Consider the following 20,866-nt stretch of genomic DNA (forward strand, 5'->3'; position numbering starts at 1 on the left):
AAGGACAAACCAAAGGAGATGATGTAAACATTTTGAGTTTCTTTCGACAAATAACATTTGAGGACCTAGACATTTTCTGTGTATGATTTAAACAAGAAGTGGGGATGCTGGGGATTTCTAGAAGTCGTAGTCCACTGAGAAATAGAGGAGAGTCACAAATAAGGAAAACACTGACATGCCATGATGGCTATGCCAGAGGGTTTAAAGGGAGGAGAATGATGTCAATAGATGCATAAAAATCATGTAAATTAAGAATATGCTTGGTGGTGTGGTGAGCAAGAGAAATAAAGCGGTCAACGAGAGAAAGTGGGTTCAGTCATACTGGGGTGGTAGAAATGAGAATAAAGGTGTTGAGAATAGTGTTAGAAGAAAGGTAAGAACTGAGTAGGTTGAAATCTAGTCATTCATGTATCTTAGGGAAGAAAGGGAGGAGATATACTGAATGAAAGAGAAGGAAAATACAGTTAAGTTTTTTTTCCCCAGACATGAATCATAGTGGGTAGATGCCGTACAAGAGTGACTGAAATGGGAAGTTAGGCAGAGAAGAATTTTTGAGTCGATTCTGCTTTTGCTTGGAACCCTACTTCTGACTCTGCATCAGGTGAAGCACTGCATTTATAAGACTCTACACATTGATAGGCAAAGAGGCTAGAGGTGGTGCAGTCGTTTGTAAATGGGAAGACACCAAATAAAGTTTTTCATATTGCCAAAAGATACTAACCGCCTATCAAGCCAATAATACAAAGTGAGCAATGGGGCTTTCTGTTGCAACACTGCAAATACATTTTAAGTTTGTAACATATGCACACATTCATCTGCTACTTATGTTGACTTCTCACAAAAATAGCAGGCCAAGAGTATGTTGAGCCTCCTATTTATAAAGTTGGAAAACACAAAATTTAAAGCACCCACAATAGACTAGGATTACTTTAGTTAGAACAATAAACCACTTTTAGTGTCTAGAAGGGAATGGACACAGACAATTTTACCAAAATAAAATGGGGAAAATGCAGAATCAGAACACAGTTGTAGCTGCTCTACCTCTCAACTATCGTCCTGAAGCAATAACTATGCAACAAAACAGCCATCAATGTATCAGGCCTTGCATGCACCAATCAACAGACCAAAATCGTGACAACAGCAATGACCAGGCAAAATATTAGTTGCTCCTACTAACAGGTGGTACTATAGACTTCATTCTTTCATAGGGTCTTCGACACAAGAGAGGAGCCCGAAAAGAAAAAAACAACGAATATCTTTTTCTGTACCTTGAGTTGATACACAAGTGCAGCTTTAAGATATAAGAGCTATAGGGGTACCAGAGACTCTTTAACAAAACACATGAAGACAACTTTTATTTGAATAGTTGGTCTTTTAGCAGAATGGAAATTCACTGAGCTGAATATAGTGTGATCCACCCAGAAAAAAAAACTGATTATTTAATAGAGGAAGTACAGAATTTGAAAAAATATATGGAGAAAACCCAAGAACCACAAGTGGCAAACAAAGTTATGGTTACACTGAAACCTCTAATTATTGTTTGCACCACTTACTCCTCCCTTAATCAAGGCACCAAATAAAGGGGTAGAAGGAAATGTTTCAGAAAGATGGAAACGCTTTAGAGAGCAAAAGGGGAAAAAGAGATAGAGGTAAACACTGGGGAGAGAGGGTGAACTGAGGAAGAGTAGCAAGAGCTGGAGGAATGGAGGGAAAGGAAAATAAAAACTTAGTTGCAGTAAAACATCTGAGAAGAGTCCCATAATATGGTGGGACTTCTAAAATCTGAACCAAATCTCTGCATGGTCAGGTCACTGGTAAACCATCATGAAAACACGCTGACCAAACACTGACCCAGAGGTTGAAATACGGTAGTTGCAAAAGAGCTAATCACCCCAAGTTTATTATACTAATTGCTGTCCATTAAACCTAAAAAATGTTCCACAGCACCAAAGAAACAGAAAGGCCAGAGTGGAATATGTACATTCAAGCACACTTTGGCTTGGGAATGGGAATAGTTTTTCATCAAGTATATGAACTATCTTGCCCAACAAGGAGAAACTAAACCAGAGTGCAGGTCAAACACTACATTTTGTACACGAACCCTCTTTGTGAAACTGAACCCAACATAAATTTGGGGAAAAGTCCAGGGGGTATTTGTTCTTCTATTCAGTTTATTTCCTAAGCAATACTTGACAAGCCAAGGAGATGGTCCACATAAGCCTATGTGTCCTACTTTTCCAGAGTTGTTCTGAACGCTTACTTGTACATTTGCACTGCTCTCAATTGACAAACTAAAAGGGGGGGCTTGGTTCTCCTGAAGCCAGGGGCACCTCGCAGATTGCAGGAAGGTTGGGCAAAACTTGATCCCTTCATTTTTTCATATATTAAAAATCCAGTCTCTAAAATCATTTACTTATATATTATTATTCTTAAGATCAAATGTTCAAATGAAACACTGCTTGAAATATTTGACAAAAAACATTATACAAAAGGAAATAAGAGACTAACAGTAAAGCAATAATTCACTATGGAGCTATTACACTGGTAGTCAAAGGTGGACCAATAGAAAATCCTATTTTCGGACTTGCTATAAGCTATACATTGGGAGAGGTATCTGGAAGAGAACAGATATCACAGAAGAAGAACGGACACCTGTGTAACTATCCAGGTAAGGATAATTAGGCTAGTACTGTAAGCTTCACCCAGAAAAGAGTGCTAGGCAGACCACTGAAAATATGCAAGCACAACTCACCTTCAGGTTGTGCACACAAAGCCTACAGCAAAAGAGTTCGTGCTGTTTCCTCATGTGCTGCTCCAAATCCATGAACGTGTGAAAAGGACGAGCCTCTGCTGCACACATTAAGCACTCATGCTGCAGCAGCTGCCTGTGGATTCAAAACATGATCGAATGTCAAATTGGCATGACATCATAATCATAAAAAGAAGACAGGAAAGACAATTAAGTAATTTAACAATGATCATGCCCTCTACATGGAAAGGGTGACAGGAAAAGGCATCCACACGACACAACAGCACGCACAAAATCATATCTTAGCATTTGTAATCACTTGCAGCTAATTAGTTTTAGAAAGTCATGCCAAGAGATCTCGTAAATTTCCATAGTCATTGCCATAAAGGCAAAAACAAGTCTCTGCTTATTGACTCGTTCCTGGAGAGACAAGTGGCCAGCCACTTTGGTCTTAGAAAATTCTAAACAGAAGGGTCCACATTATCACCTAGTTTCAGCATGCTTCCCCACAAATTGCCAGGGCAACACTTTTATAGTTATGCAAATGCCATTTTTTGACAATATTCGTGTATTTTTAGGGAACAGGATTGCAAAGAATTCTCAGAATAGTCTTCCTAGGACCAGGCTATTGCTCGGCATTGCAATGTATGCTTAATCTTTCAGATGAAGTGAGTGATGCCATTGTCTTTCATAAGTTTCAACATAACACTGCCATAGTTTTCTGTAAAGGGTTTTTCAGCAAAATCCTCATTTAAACCCATTCAGAAAGAAAATGCTCCTCTGATTTCAGATGAGTCAAGCTATTACTTTTGAAACCGTGAAGTTATTAAATTTTAAAAATAATTTGAAATGCACAGAACCACAACTCTGTATATCCATTTACAACAAAACGGACGCGTTATTTTATTGTGACAAAATGCAAGTATATTTCACAGCAGAGAGCTTTATCTAGTACGCAGCTTACGAAACAAAATTATCGCTCACACTCAAATGAAGATTTGGCAAGACTACAAAGGATGTGGCAAGGCGGAGAAATGTGTAAGCTGAAACTTTGTTTGGAAAACATCCTCATTTTAGAAAGAACCAATAGCAGTTTCAGCAGTACAGGCTCAAGACAGAAATATGAATAGCTGCACATTCAGTGTTAGATCTCAGGATCGTTGTATCACTCCCTCAACCACTCCATCAAAGCAGCAGCATGGAATAAAAACATATCCACTGTTTTCACCCTGGATAAATGCATAATTCAGGGTGGCATGTTGTCATGGTGATAATTAGTTAGGCATCAGGTCTCTCCATGCATGCAGGTCATCCTCAAGATTCGCATTAGTAGGAGTCCTGATAGTATGCATTTCGTCCACCATTAATATGAATTTCTTCCATCCAAGGTCGGTCATTGATATCTTCAATCCACAACTGGATTAAGAAGGCTGCAACCAATGGGCTGCCATGCACGGTATGTCAAGAAAGAGGCAGAGGACTGTCAATGTATACACATATTCCCCCTTGTAGCTACTGGAATCGATCCTATCAAGCATTGCCAAGGAAAACATTCAACAATCGGACCACTGGATTTTTTAGAGCAACTTAGTCCACTGTAGTATAAAAGGCCATGTAGAGAAACTCAATCTTTTCCACAACGTGGGCATGTTCATGGACGTTCACCTGCTGAAATGGGTGGAAGCAGAACCTAAAGGACATCTGAACAGACTAATGGATGAAGAGGAAGAGGAAGAGAGAAAGAGGGAGGAAGTCATAGAAAGTGTGTTTTTATTAGTATTATTAATTTGTCTGTAAAAGAGAAAGATGTTTATGTTTAACCCCTTCCATGCTAATGACAAGGTCAACTCGTCATGGGCTTTACTTTACCTGCCCTGTGCTTATGACGAGTTGACCTTGTCACAATCCTATACGATTCAAGATTCTTCAGCACCCAGGGGGAAAACGCCTAGCAGTCAAGGTGTTAAGGAATTTGTTGAACAAACATACACCAAAAGGTATCTTGGCGCTAAAGGAGGTTGGGAGACGTCCTGAGGTCAGATCTAGCAGTAAGCTTGGGTGAACGCTCTGAAGGGAATTCCAAAGTTTGGGGCCTAACATGGAAAAGTGAGAGCCACCCATTCTCTTGCGCTTGAATCTAGGAATGGTTAGCAGATTCATTGAAGCAGATCTTAGATTTCGATTGGGGAGATATGGTGAGATCTTAGAGGAGATTAATTTAGGGCCCCTGTCGCGGAGTGTATTGATAATTATGCAGCCTATCTTGAACATGGACCGCTGAACCACTGGGAGCCAGTGCAATTGCTTCATCAATGGCTTTGTATGGCAGCGTCTTGTTTGCTCAAAAATTAATCTGGCGGAAGCTTGGTTTTGTATCAGCTGCAGTCTGTGAGTTTGGTTAGCTGGTAGGCCCAGATAGAGGGTATTGGCATAATCCAGCCTGGACATAATTATGGCTAGCATGATCATTGTACTTGCCTCCTTCGTAAAGAATCTCCTAATTTTCATGACATTTCTTAGCTGGTAAATACATGAAGATGTAACCAGGTTAATCTCTGCGTGCATCGATAGGTTGGCATCAATTTGGATGTCCACGCTCTTTACAGAGGTCTTAGGTGTGGGTGGAGTGCCCAGAGTGGCTGGCCAGTGATCTGACATCCAATGGTGGAGTCTTTCATTGACGATGATAATCTCGGTTTTATCAGAGTTCAATTTAAGGTGATTATGGCACATCCAGTCTTTAATAAATAGCATGGTGCTACAAAAAAACACTTTAGAATCCTCGGTCTCATCTATTGGGAAAATCAACTGCATGTTGTCTGCATAATTATAAACCTTAACCCTAATGTGTTGGGAGGGAGTGGATCAGGGGGCTGATATAGAGGTTGAACAAATGGGGGGGGGTAGGGACAAGCCCTGGGGTACACAGCAGGTAGTATTGACCCTGGCCGAGTTAAATGGTGTTAAGCCTTACAGACTGGGTGCAGTCCCCAAAAATGAGATCATCCAGTCCAGGGCCGTTCCTCTCAGGCCGGCTCCTGCCATTCTATCCGCAAATATTGTGTGATCCACAGTATCAAATGGCAGCAGACCAATGCCTGCGTGCACCCCTTGTCTGCACCCTCCTTTAGGTCATCTACTACACTTAGGATGACTGCTTCGGTTGAGTGTAGTGGCCGAAAACGTGTCTGGTGGGGGTCCAGGAATTTAGTATCTTCAATGAAGGCACATAAGAGTTTTGCTACATGTGTTTCGAGAATTTTTGCAGGGTATGGTAGGAGCGATATGGGTCTATAGTTGTTCAGTTGGCTGGGATCTATTCCTGCTTTTTTTTAAGTGGGACTATCACTGCCTCTTTAAAAGCCTGTGGAACCATGCCTTGCTCCAAGGATACATTGAGCAGGGAGAGAACAGTTCTTGGAAATGTGAAAAAGATGTATTTTTGTATAGAAGAGCAGCAAGGGTCTTTGGGCGAGCCAGACTTTACCTTATTACCGAGTTCAGCCAGTCGGTCTAAGGTTATATTCTGAAACGTAGAAAGAGTTACTGGATTGGCGAGTTGCTGGTGTGCTTTCCAGTCCTGTGAACTGAGGGAGATGGAGTGTTGTATTGCCTTAATTTTGTTCACAAACAAAGGCGTTCAGGTCGTCACGTAATGACTGGGAAGCGGTAATATTTGGTGTGATTCTATCAGGGTTGGATCGTTCTTTTACTATCTTAAAAATATCTTTGGATTTATTGTCTGAACTCTATTCGTGAAGAAGGTTTTTTTTGCCTCCACAATAGCAGCTTTATAGTCAATGAGAGCTTTTTCATATATCTTCCTTGCTACAAGGGAGTAGCTTCTCTGCCATTTCCGTTCCGCCTGACGGGTTTTAAGCTTTGCTTCTTTTAGCTCAACTGTAAACCATTTAGAGGCCTCATGCCGCCTCATGCAACTTTCTTTCCTTTGTAAGGGGGCATGAGTTTCGCTTGCTCTTAATAGCCAGTTGGTGATATCTATCTCTAACTCGTCTACGTTAACTGCTCCAGGTGTGAGTGTATATTTCAGGGTTTTATGGAATTCTGGCAACTTGATACAGTTCCTGGTCAGTATTTTTGTACCGGTCGTGGGTTTGGCTACAGTAAAGTGTATTAAATAGTGGTCTGACCAGACACAAGGCTTAATAGTTAAGTTGTGGATCAAGAGGTTGGTGGTCCACAACTGATCTAATGTGTGTCCTTTAATACGTGTCTGTGATAAGTAGCAGATCTGGGGCTTCAGAGTCTAGCAGGTTAAAGACTTCAAGTTGGTGCTGGACCATAGAGCCTGTATTTAGGTACATTATGTTTAGCTCTTTTGGGGTTAGGGGCTTCGCTCTCAGTGTAGTGTAGTTGCGCTCAATCGATGGGTAGGGGGGGATATCAGGAACAGGGGTGGTCGGTGATTTGGGCGGTGCAAGTTTGAGAAGGCCATACCTTGCTAGCTTGTTTTTAAGAGTAGGGACGATCTTTTGGATATTCTTAGATGCCAGCGTTCGCAATTCCTTGGAGGAGTATTTAAAGAAACGCACAGAGTTGGTGGCCCCAGGCCTAGTCCAGCCGCAGACGGGCCTGCCTTTGGCGCGCCGCAGCGCGCGTCCGCATCCCCCTGCTGAATAAGTAGTGGCTGTGTCAGAGTTAATAGAGCGCTACCCGCATCTGGCCCCTCCTTCCGGCTAAGGCAGAAGTATGCAATGCTGGTAATGGAGTCTGCCCCCCTCCGAATCAAACGAGCAGCAGCTTGCGGCGATATCCATACAACTACTTCGGTCTCTAGATCAAATCTTGAAGATGTAAGTGCTGAAGTGTTTAATACACATACTAAAAGTGAATTCAGAATTACAGCATTGTTTCTACTCTGATCACTCAAGTTTATTTTGATACTAGCCTCGAAAGCACAAGTAAAAAGCAATGCAGAAACACTCAAATATGTTATAACTGTCTCGCCTTTACAAAAGTTAGAGCTATTGGCATTGTAAATGAGAACATTTTTATTTATGTGTTGGTTTTGAAAACAGATAAATAAATGGCATTGTCATTTACAATGCCAATAGCTTAATCTCTCGCAAATGCCACACACAAACACACAGACCCACACAGAGCCCCACACACATATACACATACAGAGCCACACACACAAAGCCACACACACACACACTTCATCCACCCACTAAGTCCATCCACCCAGCCACCACTCAACTCCATTCATCCACCGACTCCATCCACCCAACCACACCTTGTCAGGACTAGTAAGCACTATATAAATACCCTTACAAAACAATACATAAAACGAACTTGTGCAAGTACATGGCACCTTAATGAATCACAATCACTTGCTCTGTCTTGATCCAGGCGTAAAAGCAACTTAAACAAGATAAAAGCTTCTTAAATTAACCCCATTGTAACCATTGATTTGCCAGTCTCTCCCTTCCTCATGGCTCTTACTGCCAACTTTACAATAATGATCCTCAATCAGAAAAGAGAAGTATAATTGAATGGCACAAAACAGACAACTGCGCGCTATATAATATTTCACCACAGACGCAGGTGAGATAATGGCATGGGAAGATGTTTTTACGTTAGCAGTTATGTACGCAAAAGTGCTACGGATATGATACCAAAGAAAATTGGCATATTTTGTAAACTCATACCTCATGCTGTAGGCTCCAGCTCCCAACTCTTGGCCAATCCCGGAGAGGCTGGCATCGAAGTCCTGTACCAATCCTGACTCGAAGACTTCATCTGCAGTTTGAGACCCCAGGCCATTTTAATTCACTAGTTCGGTCCAACAGCCCCAAAAGTAAACCCCAGAAAAAATCCTTTCTGATAATTAGAAATTGTTTACATAGACTATCATTGTAATAATAGCCCGGAAAAAAATCATACTGCAAAGTAAAAAACGTGAGTAAAGAAATCTGAAAGATGTCACTTCACTGCTTCAGTTCGTCACTGGCTGAATCCTCATACTTGTTGCTTGATAAAGCACTGCAAATTAATGGCGATATAAACTACTGAAATGATACTTAGCGAAAAATAATGATTACTATATTGGGAAGAAAGTGGTGGCGTGGTAATGCTTGTACGCCAGCTTTGCAAACCCTGTTCTGAGCACTAAGCGCTCAATAAACATCAATGTGGATCGGGGTGTACATGGAGGAACGGGCCTCCAAAATGAGCCAGGAGGCTCCCGACCCAGGGCCTTACCTACAGCCTCCCAACGGGGGCAGCTGAAAAACAGAACACCTCTGCTTTCTCTGCGGGCTCTACGAGACTTCCATGTATGAAGGACTCTAACCCGACTCCAATGAGCGAAGGCTGAGAGATGCGAGCGGAAAGCTGGTTTATGCAGATTGGCAGGCTGAGGCACGGCAATGGCGGGTCTTCCTGTCTGCACTTCTTCGTGAAGCAGCTTATTCAGTCAAGGGAAACAATGGCAAGCGGCGATGGTAGGGATGGGCTTATTTCTTTCAAACCCCTTCGTGGCGCGCCGACTCTCGGCAGGCTGGGGTGGCGCCAACAGACAGTGCGGCCCTGCCCCAAACCCGGAGGCAGCAGCAGGCTCTAGGGCCTCCTCTCACCCCTTCCGGCCATGAGCGGGCCAACACCCCGGCTTTCGGTTTCCCCTTACCTTCAGCTGCGCCATCTTGCTACATTGTCGGAGAGTCCAGTCCGGCGTGGAGGCAGCGAGGCTTCTCTTCCCACACCCGCGGCGCGCAGGAAGGGGCTGTGGGGGCCCCGGACTCTGAGGACCACTCGCGGCATCCCGAGAGCCAACGCTGCCCGGGAGAGCTCAGACAGAGCAGGCGGAGCAAGGGGCGTGCGTATCCCCGCCTCCCCCCGTGACCCCAGCTATACGGCCGAGGCCTACTGCTCTCCCCCGCCCGAGAGGGAGATGTATACCCAAGGCTACATTGTATTTTCAGGCGGGGATCAGCGCAGCAATACTACGCTACCGCATATTTCCAGTTTCGGCCACCTTTGAGTAGATCCTTTAAATATTAATGTTTACGTCTTATATAAATTTGGTAATTGAAATATATAGACAGCGAAGCTTTTGTATGTTTGGGTCTGTAAATAAAGCAGTGCAATAATTGTACAAACCATAAAGAGCTCGCTTCTGTGTATTTTCATGAGGACAAAAAAAAAACAACAACCGCTCCACGCGCTTGCCATTTCTCACTACGCCCAGTCCTTTGCAGACTGGGGGGCGTGTTTTTCTTTCTCTCCTTTTCTCCATTGGCTGGAATGTAAAACAACTTGCGTGTTTTTGTCTTGTTGTTTACATTCCAACCAATGGAAAGAGGAGAGAAAGAAACGAAAAAACACACCCCTCAATCCGAAAAAAGACAGAGCTTAGCTGGAAAAAATGACGTCACTAAAACCTCTTCTCCAATGGATGGCCGCTGTTTAGGAAGCCAGCCAATGGAGAAGAGGGGCGGGGTTTACCTTCGCTACTAAGAAACATAAAATCTCGCCAGCGAGACTGCGCATGTGCGCAGCCTACGCTAGCCAAGACCTAAAAAACAGTACGTCACCCAGCAGCCAGAACGCTAGAGAAACAAGTTCACAGGTTGCTGGTCATGGAGGACACCATAACTCAAAAAAATAATGGCTACTGCTCCAATATAGGGGTGCTTTTCGAAATGGTACTTCTCAACCATCTGAACAGTGACATCTAATACCGAAAGAAGAGAGATTTCAATATAAACATGACAAGCACTTGCCCATGAATATTATATTCACAGGAAAATGACTGACAATGTGGTAACTGCCTTTGAATGCAGTCTCAAGAAGGTGGGTTGAGGAGTCCACATGATCTTATCACTATGGGATTCAGTAACCAGTGAGAGAATGGAAGCCACAAAGTATCAGGAGACATAGGCCAAGGAGACTTCACAAAGATAAGGTAAGTGCTAACCCTAGCGTTCCTGCTGTGGACATAGTACTGCAGATACTGTATTACTGATACTACCCACCAATTAGAAATATGAAAACAGACCAAGCGGATCAAAGCCCTACTCGAGGTGGTGTGGAAGTAGAAGTACCCTTAGCAACATTATCTGACAATTCAACTAAAAAAGTAGAGTTCCTCAACTTTTCTAATGAGATTCTGACAGACAACAACATAGTTATCAAGGAGATACTGCCAAGGACCCGGCACATGCCAGGGATAGGCTTGAAATATATCTTCCAACTCCTCCTTTTGGCTAGGAGAAGATCCTGACAAGAAGAATTACAGAAGCGGACACATTTGAACACTTCTAACCGGTATATAGTTTTATGATTCCCGTAATAAAACACGTTGTTTGAATTTAGAGAAGTGTTTAAGGCAGAAGAACTTTGAGCCACCCTTTCTTGAACTGCATTCAATCGTTATTAATGGAATAGGCAAAAAGATTTCATCTTTAATGGTTAAAGAGGTGTTAGCTAAAAGAGCCCATGCATGGATGGTTAAAGGTTCATATGGCCCCTTAAGTTTTAGCCATATTTAGGAGGGTTGAAGGAATTAAAACCAACACTGAAACTTCCCTGGTTTGCAAACTCGTTTTAATTCACTGTCTTGGATGAGACTGTCTAAAGAGACTTCATGTTGTGTTTGTTAGTAAAACAGGAAAGACGTTTGTCACATTGTTTGCTGCTGCCCAGCCCTAATGGAGGAGAGTAAAAGTCTGTTGAGACAGTATTTTAATCTGAACACTGTAAGAACATGTCGGCAAGCAGTTATAGCCGGACTCCAGGGGGAAGATTTGCTATTCTGTGGAAATCGTTTAAAATGTGTATTTATTGCTAATCCCAAACTTGCTAAGTGCGAGCTCTAACGGCCACTGACTGCGTTACATGCAGTGTGTATACAGCCTATTACATTGTGTTTAGTTTTATTCTGCATAAGGAATTTTACTGATATGGATGATTGAACCTGCCAAATTAGATTGTTCTCACATCGATTATAATTTAGTCTTAGGACAAGAAAGGATTTTAACAAAAGCATGTTGCACTTTCCGACTATTTTTCACAAACTGTTATTAAATCATTAATATTGCTAGTAGTATACTGTAGGTGTAATAGCACTAGGAAAGAGCATTAAGGTTCACAAATTGTAAAAATTGTAGACCGGTGCCCTCCTAATGAGTTTCTAAAAGTTTATGTAAATTATTTTGTGGATTTTTAACTTTTTGAAGATAATTTTTAAAATGCAATTTATTGACAATGTGATAGAGGCAACTATGCTAAACACCGGACAACCGTTACACTCACCTAATAGGTTTCTGAACTTTTAGGAGTAAAGCAGACTGGACAGAATATGATCATGAGGCAGCATGGAATAATACATCCATCATCCAATCCATGCACAGCTGAGATGCCATGTCTATCCAGGTAGTCAATGATACACTTTTAATTACTGTAAAAAGAGACTCCTGCCTCCAGGTTGTTGTATGGCGTTTTAGGATCAGAGCGCAATCTTCCCGATTCATGCCCTTATATAGATACAATTCACATTGTCCTAATATAGGCATAGAAATCATACCCATATTTAGGCATAGCCCATGCAGTCCAAATACAGGCATGGCTACTTCCACCCGTACCAAAACGTCACAACGATTTCTTGGAAAATCGGCTTAAGCAGTCAGGGACATCTCCTTGCTTGAAAATTGATTTGTCCAAGGACTCATGGAGTTTACAAAGAACTACCATTCCCTTGGGGTTCTTTAATGACGTTATTATGCCCGACTTTACGTCAAACTAGGCACCTTCAAGGTATAAATATGCCTTCACTTGCTCTAGCAAACACACATTGGTTTGGAGCAGTTCGACTATCTACTTGCCCGACGCAGCTCGCTACAGCAAGTGCTGAAGGAAGCCGACCGTCCAGCTGAGGCACTGATCGAGAAGCTGTCCTTTCTCTCGCTGAGAATCCAGCTCCAGTGTTTCCAAGCTCCCCTTGCGGTGTGTTGGGACATCGAGCCAGAGACAGAGATACCAGACCTCCTTCATTCTAAACTAAGGTATGGAGCTGATTAGACCCTAAGAGAAATCTTGGATAGATTCTTGGCAAAGAAAACTAAACCTATGCTACACCACACTTACTTCTTCCCGTGTACTAGACTTAGGTTAGGTACATTGGGGTAGGAGTATTTTAGAAGCACCAGCTGAGTACTTTTAGCCATTGTTATTTATGTATGTATTCTTATGGCTTAGAAACCATACAATGCTTTTACAGTATTATTTTAAAATACTCTTCTTGATGTACGCATTATACTTTGCAGCCTGTATTACGATTGTAGCAGTTCATTTCCTCTGCATGAGAAAGAAGACTGTTCAATAAATCCTTTTATTGAAAACGCCCATCTCTCTATTTCTCTGCACCTCTGGTGAAAACGAAGCATGCACGATTGACTGAGTAAAATATCTATCTATTGTTTCCACGACTCCGAAGATACGTTTATTCTTGGGAAACAAAGTTGTCATGTTTATGTGGTTGTCAGGAACTAATCCCTTCTTGTTTATTCAAGAAAGTTTCTAGTGACCTCTGAGCTAGCTGGCACTCACAATTAAGTCTAATATATTCGATAGAGACCTAGTCAACCTCAGTCCTACGTCAAATCTATAGGATATATTATTCCAATGCGTAGAGCCTAGTGGGAATATAGGAACTACACTACAAGGTGATGCTGACCCAGTCTGTTGCATTGGACATAGTCAGCCATAAGTTCCTGCTCCCCCACAGCCTTTCCTCTTAATTTCTTCCAATTGTGCTACTTACTCTCTGCACATCAGCAAGTGGCTGAAATGGTATTTTGCAGGCCCACCCACCATTCGTGTATTTCTTGAAGCTCTATTTTTGAACCTATCATACTAAAAGAAATATGGGGCCATTTGCTGTACACTCCTGACATCATAATTCACCAGTACATCCAAGACACATAGCTCTAGCTTAAGGAGTCATCACCAGCTGTCATTTACCACCATGAGAACCTGTCTCAGGTTATGCATATTGCCTAATCTATCCACTATACAAATCTATGGTTCTGCAGATACAGATCTTAGTAAAATTACAAATAGCAACTAGTAACTACCAGTCGCCAACTCTATACACTGCATCTACGGCCAATCTAGTGCACAATGAGGACCTTCACCACAAACTTAATGCCTCAAAAATATTGGTTTTCTTATGCAGCAGCATCCACTAAACACAAACCAGGCCGTAATGTCAACTTGAGGGCTTGTCACGTCATTAGGCCCTTCAGTTTTCATATTGACTCTTCTTTCTTCCTCAGGGACTACATCAAGAAGACTCACATTACTTGGCTTTGACAGAACCTTCTTCCAAATATTAAACAATTCCTCTCTCCTGCTTACTGCCACAATCATATTGAGATTATAGGACTATCCAACATTGACAACGGAAAAACCCTGACCACATTACCTCAAACATCAACATTGACTTTCCGGACCAGCAGGTAATATATATGCAAACTTATTGTGTCAAATTTCAAGATACAGAAACATCCATATTATGTTGTCTTGCCTATAAGATCATTAACTCTGGGAACCCAAGACTTACCTGCAGTCTTAACTTCGCTCGAGTGGAGCTCCAGAGGTCACAAATAGAGGAGACAAATAGACTCTTTCCTGATGTATATTCAAACTTGGGAATGACCCCACTACCTGACCGGAGACTCCCTCATCCTAATCCTAAATAACCTACACACTTTCGTGCTCCAGCAGTATTTTTATTGACTCTGTATACTCTGTTTAATGATGCATTACCCTAAAGCACAACTGCAGATTCCTAAACTTAATTAGCCTTCCCAATGTGAATTTGTAAACTACGATCCTGGCCTTCTGTTTTATTTACAGTTGATATTTTCCATTATGTTTCTTTGGGTGAAAAATGTTCAGCTGTCTTTTTTGCCTCCACCAAGTGATTGTTATGAAGGATGCACCCAGGACACTGCATTTACAGATGGAATGTTTCAAAGGTTCACAATATTTTTTCACATACTGAAAAGGAAGATGGAAGTTTGTCAGCTTGGACACAAAGTTATGTAGCTTATGTACGTCAGTCATCATGAGAGCACTTTATTGTGTAATAGATTATGTAATAGGGGAACAAGTGCACACATTGTTAAAAGATTGTTTGTGATCTTAGTTCCATATACACCGCTACTAAAGTATAACTTCCTATGGCATTAAAGCACCTCTAACTCAAAGTTGTTAAGTGCAATGTAGTCATATCAATTAAACTAAACCAGATTCTTGGGCAGGGACCATGACGGACGCAAGTTTCCCTCTTACAAGTATTTTGGAGATTTATTGTTATGAGTTAGTGAGCATGTTATAAAAATAAACATTCAACATTAACAGACAAGGTTCCCTCTTAGGATTTAAGTATAGATCCTTAACACATGAGCACCTAGCAATTTCAGATAGGACTCATATGATACCCATCTTAATTCAGACAACCAAGAGGAGTGGGATCCAGACCTTATTAACTAGATACTAAAAGAGCATTGCCAGAAAAATAAAAGACCCTTCCATAGCTTCAGCTAAATACCAAACAACATAGACGAAACAGGCAAAGTAAAACAAGTGATTCCCCAAACTTTAGTATTCGGGCTTCGTCCTTTGTTGCTGCTGCCCAATGAGGTTCTCATTGTTATTTTCACACTTATCTTTCCATACTTCTTTTCCACCCGCCCCTCTTACACTTTCATTTGTTTCCGTTTTATACTGTTTCCACTTTCCTTTTCATCTTTACTTTTTCCCCAGTATTTCCTTGTTTCTTGCTGTGTTTTTTTCATTTTGTTTGCCTTTTGTTTTTTCCTTACATCTTTTTGACTTCTTTTTCATGCATCATTCTTTATCTCCGAGGTCCTTTCGTTTTTGCTTTTATCGTTCTTTTTTACTGTTTCTTTCTTTCAATTTTTTTAATTTACATCTTTACAGCCATTTTTCATTTTTATTCCTCTTTCTTTTCTTATGCATTCTATACAGCTACCAATATTTCCATACTTACATCTTTCCCACTTTTCTCTGCTCCCTTTTTTAGGTCTCGCCTGTCGATGCGCATGCGCATCGAGCAAGCGAGACTATGGGGGCTTATCCACTCTTTATCCAACTGGCAAGGAATCGTGGCGATTCCTTGCAGTGCCCGTGACTTTTAAGCTCAATGCGCATGCGCATTGAGCTTAAAAGCGCGTGCACATGCCCCCAGCCGCCTGCCTTGCCTACTCTCTCGCCCCCTCACTTCTTGATTGCACGGCCGCTAGGCCGTGCCTCCCCTACTCTCCTCCTCCCCTCCCCTCGCCGTCTGTTCCCGCACTCCTCCCACACCCCCGCTCCGCCCCCTCCCCTGCCTGCCATGTCGCGTTGCATTTCTCCTCCCCCCTCTCCCCAGCCGCCTGCCTTGCCTACTCTCCCGCCCCCTCACTTCTTGATTGCACGGCCGCTAGGCCGTGCCTCCCCTACTCTCCTCCTCCTACTCTCCTCCCCGTCTGTTCCCGCACTCCTCCCACACCCCCGCTCCGCCCCCTCCCCTGCCTGCCATGTCACTATCAACTACCTCTAAGAAACAAACGCTAGGAATAGCGGAGTTGGAAGGTTGTTACTGTCGTTAGTTATGTCAATTGTCCACATTGTATTTGTATTAATATTTGTAAACTGTCAATTCGCCTCCACCGTCTCGTGAATGTCGAGCGCGGGGACAGCCGTGCCTTGGTGGCGCCTCTGTTTGTGCGTGTGTATCTTCGTTTTATTCTTGGTGCCAGGAGCCTCGTTCTCCCCCCCAGTACCCACCTGTTGCCAGGCTGCCTCAGCTGATTCTGTGCGAGGGGAACTCCCTGACACGTGCTCAGGCCGGGCTCGGAAAGTTACCATGATCCCCACTGCCGCCTTCCTGCACATTGAGAACTCGGATTCAGTGCACATTCTGAAACTCTCGGGTTTCCCCAGAGACTATTATTTTCCCCATAAAGAGGAACCGTGGTAGTCACAAGAACAGCATAGCGCAGAACTGATGGCTCATGCCCCCTGGCCATTGCTCATACATCCTCTAATCAGTCTTTTTCTTAACCTCTCCTCTTTCCGCTGCCTGCTTTTTTCCCCGCCATTGCTTTCTTTCTCCTCTTGTTCACCCCTTTTCCTCTAGTTCATCCCCTTCTTACTGCTCTCTTATGTCCCTCATCCGTGCCTCCACTTTCTTTCATTGTATTTACAGTTCCTGTCTCCTTATCCCTTGCTTACTTTGCTGTACATATTCTTTGCCAATGCTTGTTACATTGTGCTGCGTCAGCCCATCCTAAGTATCCCCTCCCTGTTTTGTTCCATCACTCCATCCCACGTTTCCTCTGGTTGCCTCAGTCTCTCCCACTGTTCCCCCTCGAACCGTCTGAAATGAATCACAAAACAGGGTGCCAGAATTTTCTGCTGAGCGACTATCCTGGGCTCTGTGGTGAGAACTGCGTAACTCACACCTCTGTCACAGAACAAGCTACAACCTCAATGTGCCTGTTTTAAGATGTTACATTCACAACGCAGTGCAGCCCCCCGTTAACAGTTGTGGCTCGTCTCTACTGACACTGGTTGTCCAATTTTAATAACTCGCACACTCTAAATGGACTGCAGTACCCCGTGTGCCCTGGTCTGGCCATATGTGCAACTTGGCTTATGGGGATGGTGAATATTGTTTATATCCCCATAGCGAGGGTCACTGGAATTACGCAATTTTGTGGCTGCAACATTATCTGCATGATGATGGATTTGTTGCAAGCGCTACATAATCCATCGTCTGCTGCATATCCTGCAGAGTTGAACACAAAAAAAAAAGTTTCTAGCTGAAACAGATCAACAGTAACTAAACAATACTGCAAAACGTATTGCTGCACAATGGAAGGTCATTTGCAAAGGGTGACTGGTCACACATCCATTGCTTATTGCTTTGTTTGAGGGTTAAACTGGTAATTATGAGGTGGAGTCTCAGCCCAGACAGTGCTAACAAGTATGAAAATGATAAAGTAATGAAATATGATCACAAATTGTGCCGCAATACTCTACATAATTTTTCTTGCTGCATAATTTAGTCGACATATAGTCACATATAAGTCCCGTTAATACAAAACATGTTGCTTTACAAATGCTAGAGGTGTCACATTTACAAAAATTATAACTATTGGCTTTGTAAAGAAGAAAGCTATTAATTTAGCTATTTAGAAAAAAAAACACATAAATAAAAAACAAAAAAATAAATAACACCTATAGCTCAAACTTTACTACTGCGAGACCTATTGCATTTCCAATGCTTGTTTCATGCTTCTTTTCCACTTACCATTATTTCACTTGCTCTCTACATCCTGGTTGTTAGACCTGTCAGCCCTTTGGGTGTTCCCTCCTAAAAAAAAAAAATTCCCTTTTTGCCTCCCAATTTCTTTTTGTCCACTACATTTTTTTTGGGTGTTGTCCATAGGTCTCTGGGCGCTCCATGATGACTAATTATCCATGAAGCGCAGGTGCTCCTCTAAAATGGAGGAAGAGTAGGTGCTCCATCACAAAATGGTGGCCTGCTAACTGTCAGAATTTACCACACAGCTGGGGACCATAGGGATATTAGGAGGGGTTCCAGAACCTTCTGGTCCACTCTAGACACTCTGGGCCCAGGATATATAAGATAGAATGTTGGGCGGCCATTTTGGTGTGATGTGAGGAGGTGAATGGAGAAGGATCAACTGGGAGTCCAGGCTGTGGAATAAGGAGGCTGGCACATTGTGGAAGGATTGACTGCCTTCAGGGGCTGCTATTCTCTCATCTGATGCTACCACTGGTCCATTGACCTGACCCCGTGTGGACATTTCCATTCAAAGCGGTGTAACAATTGGAAGGAGGCCAGGTTGTGGAAAAGAAAACTTGACTGGTCCGGTGAGGGTGAGTGGGCCCCCCCGTGATAGCCTGAGACTTAGCGTATTAGCCCTTTCCCTGTCAAAATATCACCCAGCGCCTGGACTAGCCCGTACCCTAGCTGCCTGATGTATAATGCTAGAGCCTGTTAATGAATGCCCCAGACTGACCTGAGTGGTTCGCGCTCGATTGGTGACACTGCCGTGGCCCAAGCGGAACTTTTGTGGAGTTGACCGGGGTCCCGGTGGATTGGGGGCCGACGGAGCGCTGGTCGATAGGCTCGCAAGGCCTGTCAGGAGAGAGAGGCTCGGGCTGACTGGGTGTGAGCTAAGAATCAAACAAGGGTCTTGACTCCTATCTCAGCAAGGCTGAGTCCAACCAAACTTTATATAACGAAACAAAGGCCAATGCTGGAAAACCTTCTTACTCGACAAAAAATTCACCAAGATTGTTAATGAGTTAAACAAAAAACAACCTGTTCACGGTCAAACATTCTGTAAGATTTATTCTCTTTTTGAAATTTTCATATTTTTTAGCACAATATTATTAGTGCATGGGGATACAAAGAATTTATATACACTATATACAAACATGTACAACAATTACAAGAAACATTTTATACATTTCATACACACTTGGCCACTTCAATCATACAAACAACAGTCAGACAAAGAGCAAAAAAACAATAATAACAAAAAATGCCCACGTATTGGTAACGGATAGCTGGAAATAATCCTGTTTGTGATAATCAATTTTTAAAGTCTGTGTAATACAAAGTTCAGCAAAAAGGGTCTTTTATCACAAATCAAAAACGTGCTGTCTTATGGCATCAATGAAAAACCAAATACGGGGCAAGGCTTGTCGACGCGTTTCGAACCCCTGTTATTGGTTGGGGTTCTCCTCAGGACCGGGTGGGTTCTGAAAAAATAACAACAAGCGCTTACTAAAACACATTTGGAAGAAGAGAATGAGAGACCAACTCCATCTCTGCCAAGGCAACTCCCTACCTTAAGACAAGTGCAAAGTATCGCAGTCAGTCGTGTGAAGAGTAGACGACCCAATTAAGGGGTGAGGTATCCCACAGAAAAGATGTTCACAGGGACTATAAGGGAAAAACATATAGACACTCGCTGTATTAAACAATCTCACGGGTCAGCATTCATTCATGTGCTCACTCGGGGGGGTCGTCCTTACCCGCTATGGCGGCTTCTTGTTTACCGGCGTGTCCTCTTTAGTCGGGGGCAGTCATTCCTTGGCTGTGGAACAAAGCAAAGGAGCGTTGGATATTTTGAAGTCTGCTGCGCGTCTTCAAACGCTAGACGGGTCACAATCTACCCGGTGTATTGACATACCAGTGGGGGAAGTAAGAAGGGGTCCGTCCTTCTCTCTCTAGCGTTTCGTCTGAGCTGGTTGCACTGCTAAACGCTACACTTCCTGGTTCGCTGATAAACTCACAGCGTTCATGGGACTTGTAGTTGTATGTTAGCGCCCTTGAACAGCGGTGAGTGCAAACGGCGGACTGGATTATAGTCCATTGGAGGACTATACGATGTGGACACGAATCAGGCAGTCGGTTTATAAATTTCCGAAATCTCGTTCAGACCGCTGATTGCCGTGTTAAATTTCATTATTAACATCGCTTCACGTTGTGACAGTTTTGCATCTAAATCGCCGCCTCTTGGATCTTTTTCGATTTTTGATAATACTGTCCATTTTAAATCACTTTTCACATGTTTACATTTCACCCAATGATTTACTAATGGGGCATTTTCCACTCCTCTGTGTATTCTCGATTTATGCTGTGTGATGCGATGTCGCACTTCCTGCGTTGTCTTCCCTATATATACCAGGGGGCAAGGGCAGATGATCGCATAAACGACGTTTTTGGTTTTACAATTTGTAAAAGCGTCGTGCTTCCAGTAGATGTTCTCAAAGGTGAACACAGAGTCTTCTATGGTTTCGTTGCAACAAGTGCACGTTCCACATTTGTGATGTCCTTTGGGGGGAGGAAGCCCCAGCATGCTTTGTAGTGTTGGTGCCCTTGCAATGGGTAAGGCCGCTCTAACAATATAATTAGCCACACTTTTCTCTTTCTTGTATTCGAAGAGTGGAGGAACAGAAAAATCCTCATGTAGATTTTTGAGTAGATGCCAATTGGACAATATCAGTTTCTTGTGCTGATTGGCGGCTGGGCAAAAGGTTGTC

General features: G+C 42.8%; 1 protein-coding gene across 1 annotated transcript in view; it reads right to left on the bottom strand.

The window, feature by feature from the left end:
• ZNF598 (zinc finger protein 598, E3 ubiquitin ligase) overlaps positions 1-20,866 on the bottom strand; it is a 174,142-nt gene that overhangs the window by 135,182 nt on the left and 18,094 nt on the right. Inside the window, exon 3 of the mRNA XM_086940509.1 lies at positions 2,753-2,885. Within this exon, the coding sequence (XP_086796635.1) occupies positions 2,753-2,885 (133 nt within the window). The remainder of the gene's footprint in view (positions 1-2,752; positions 2,886-20,866) is intronic.

This window comes from Lissotriton vulgaris, chromosome 10, assembly GCF_964263255.1.
Source record: "Lissotriton vulgaris chromosome 10, aLisVul1.2, whole genome shotgun sequence".
NCBI classification, from domain to species: domain Eukaryota; kingdom Metazoa; phylum Chordata; class Amphibia; order Caudata; family Salamandridae; genus Lissotriton; species Lissotriton vulgaris.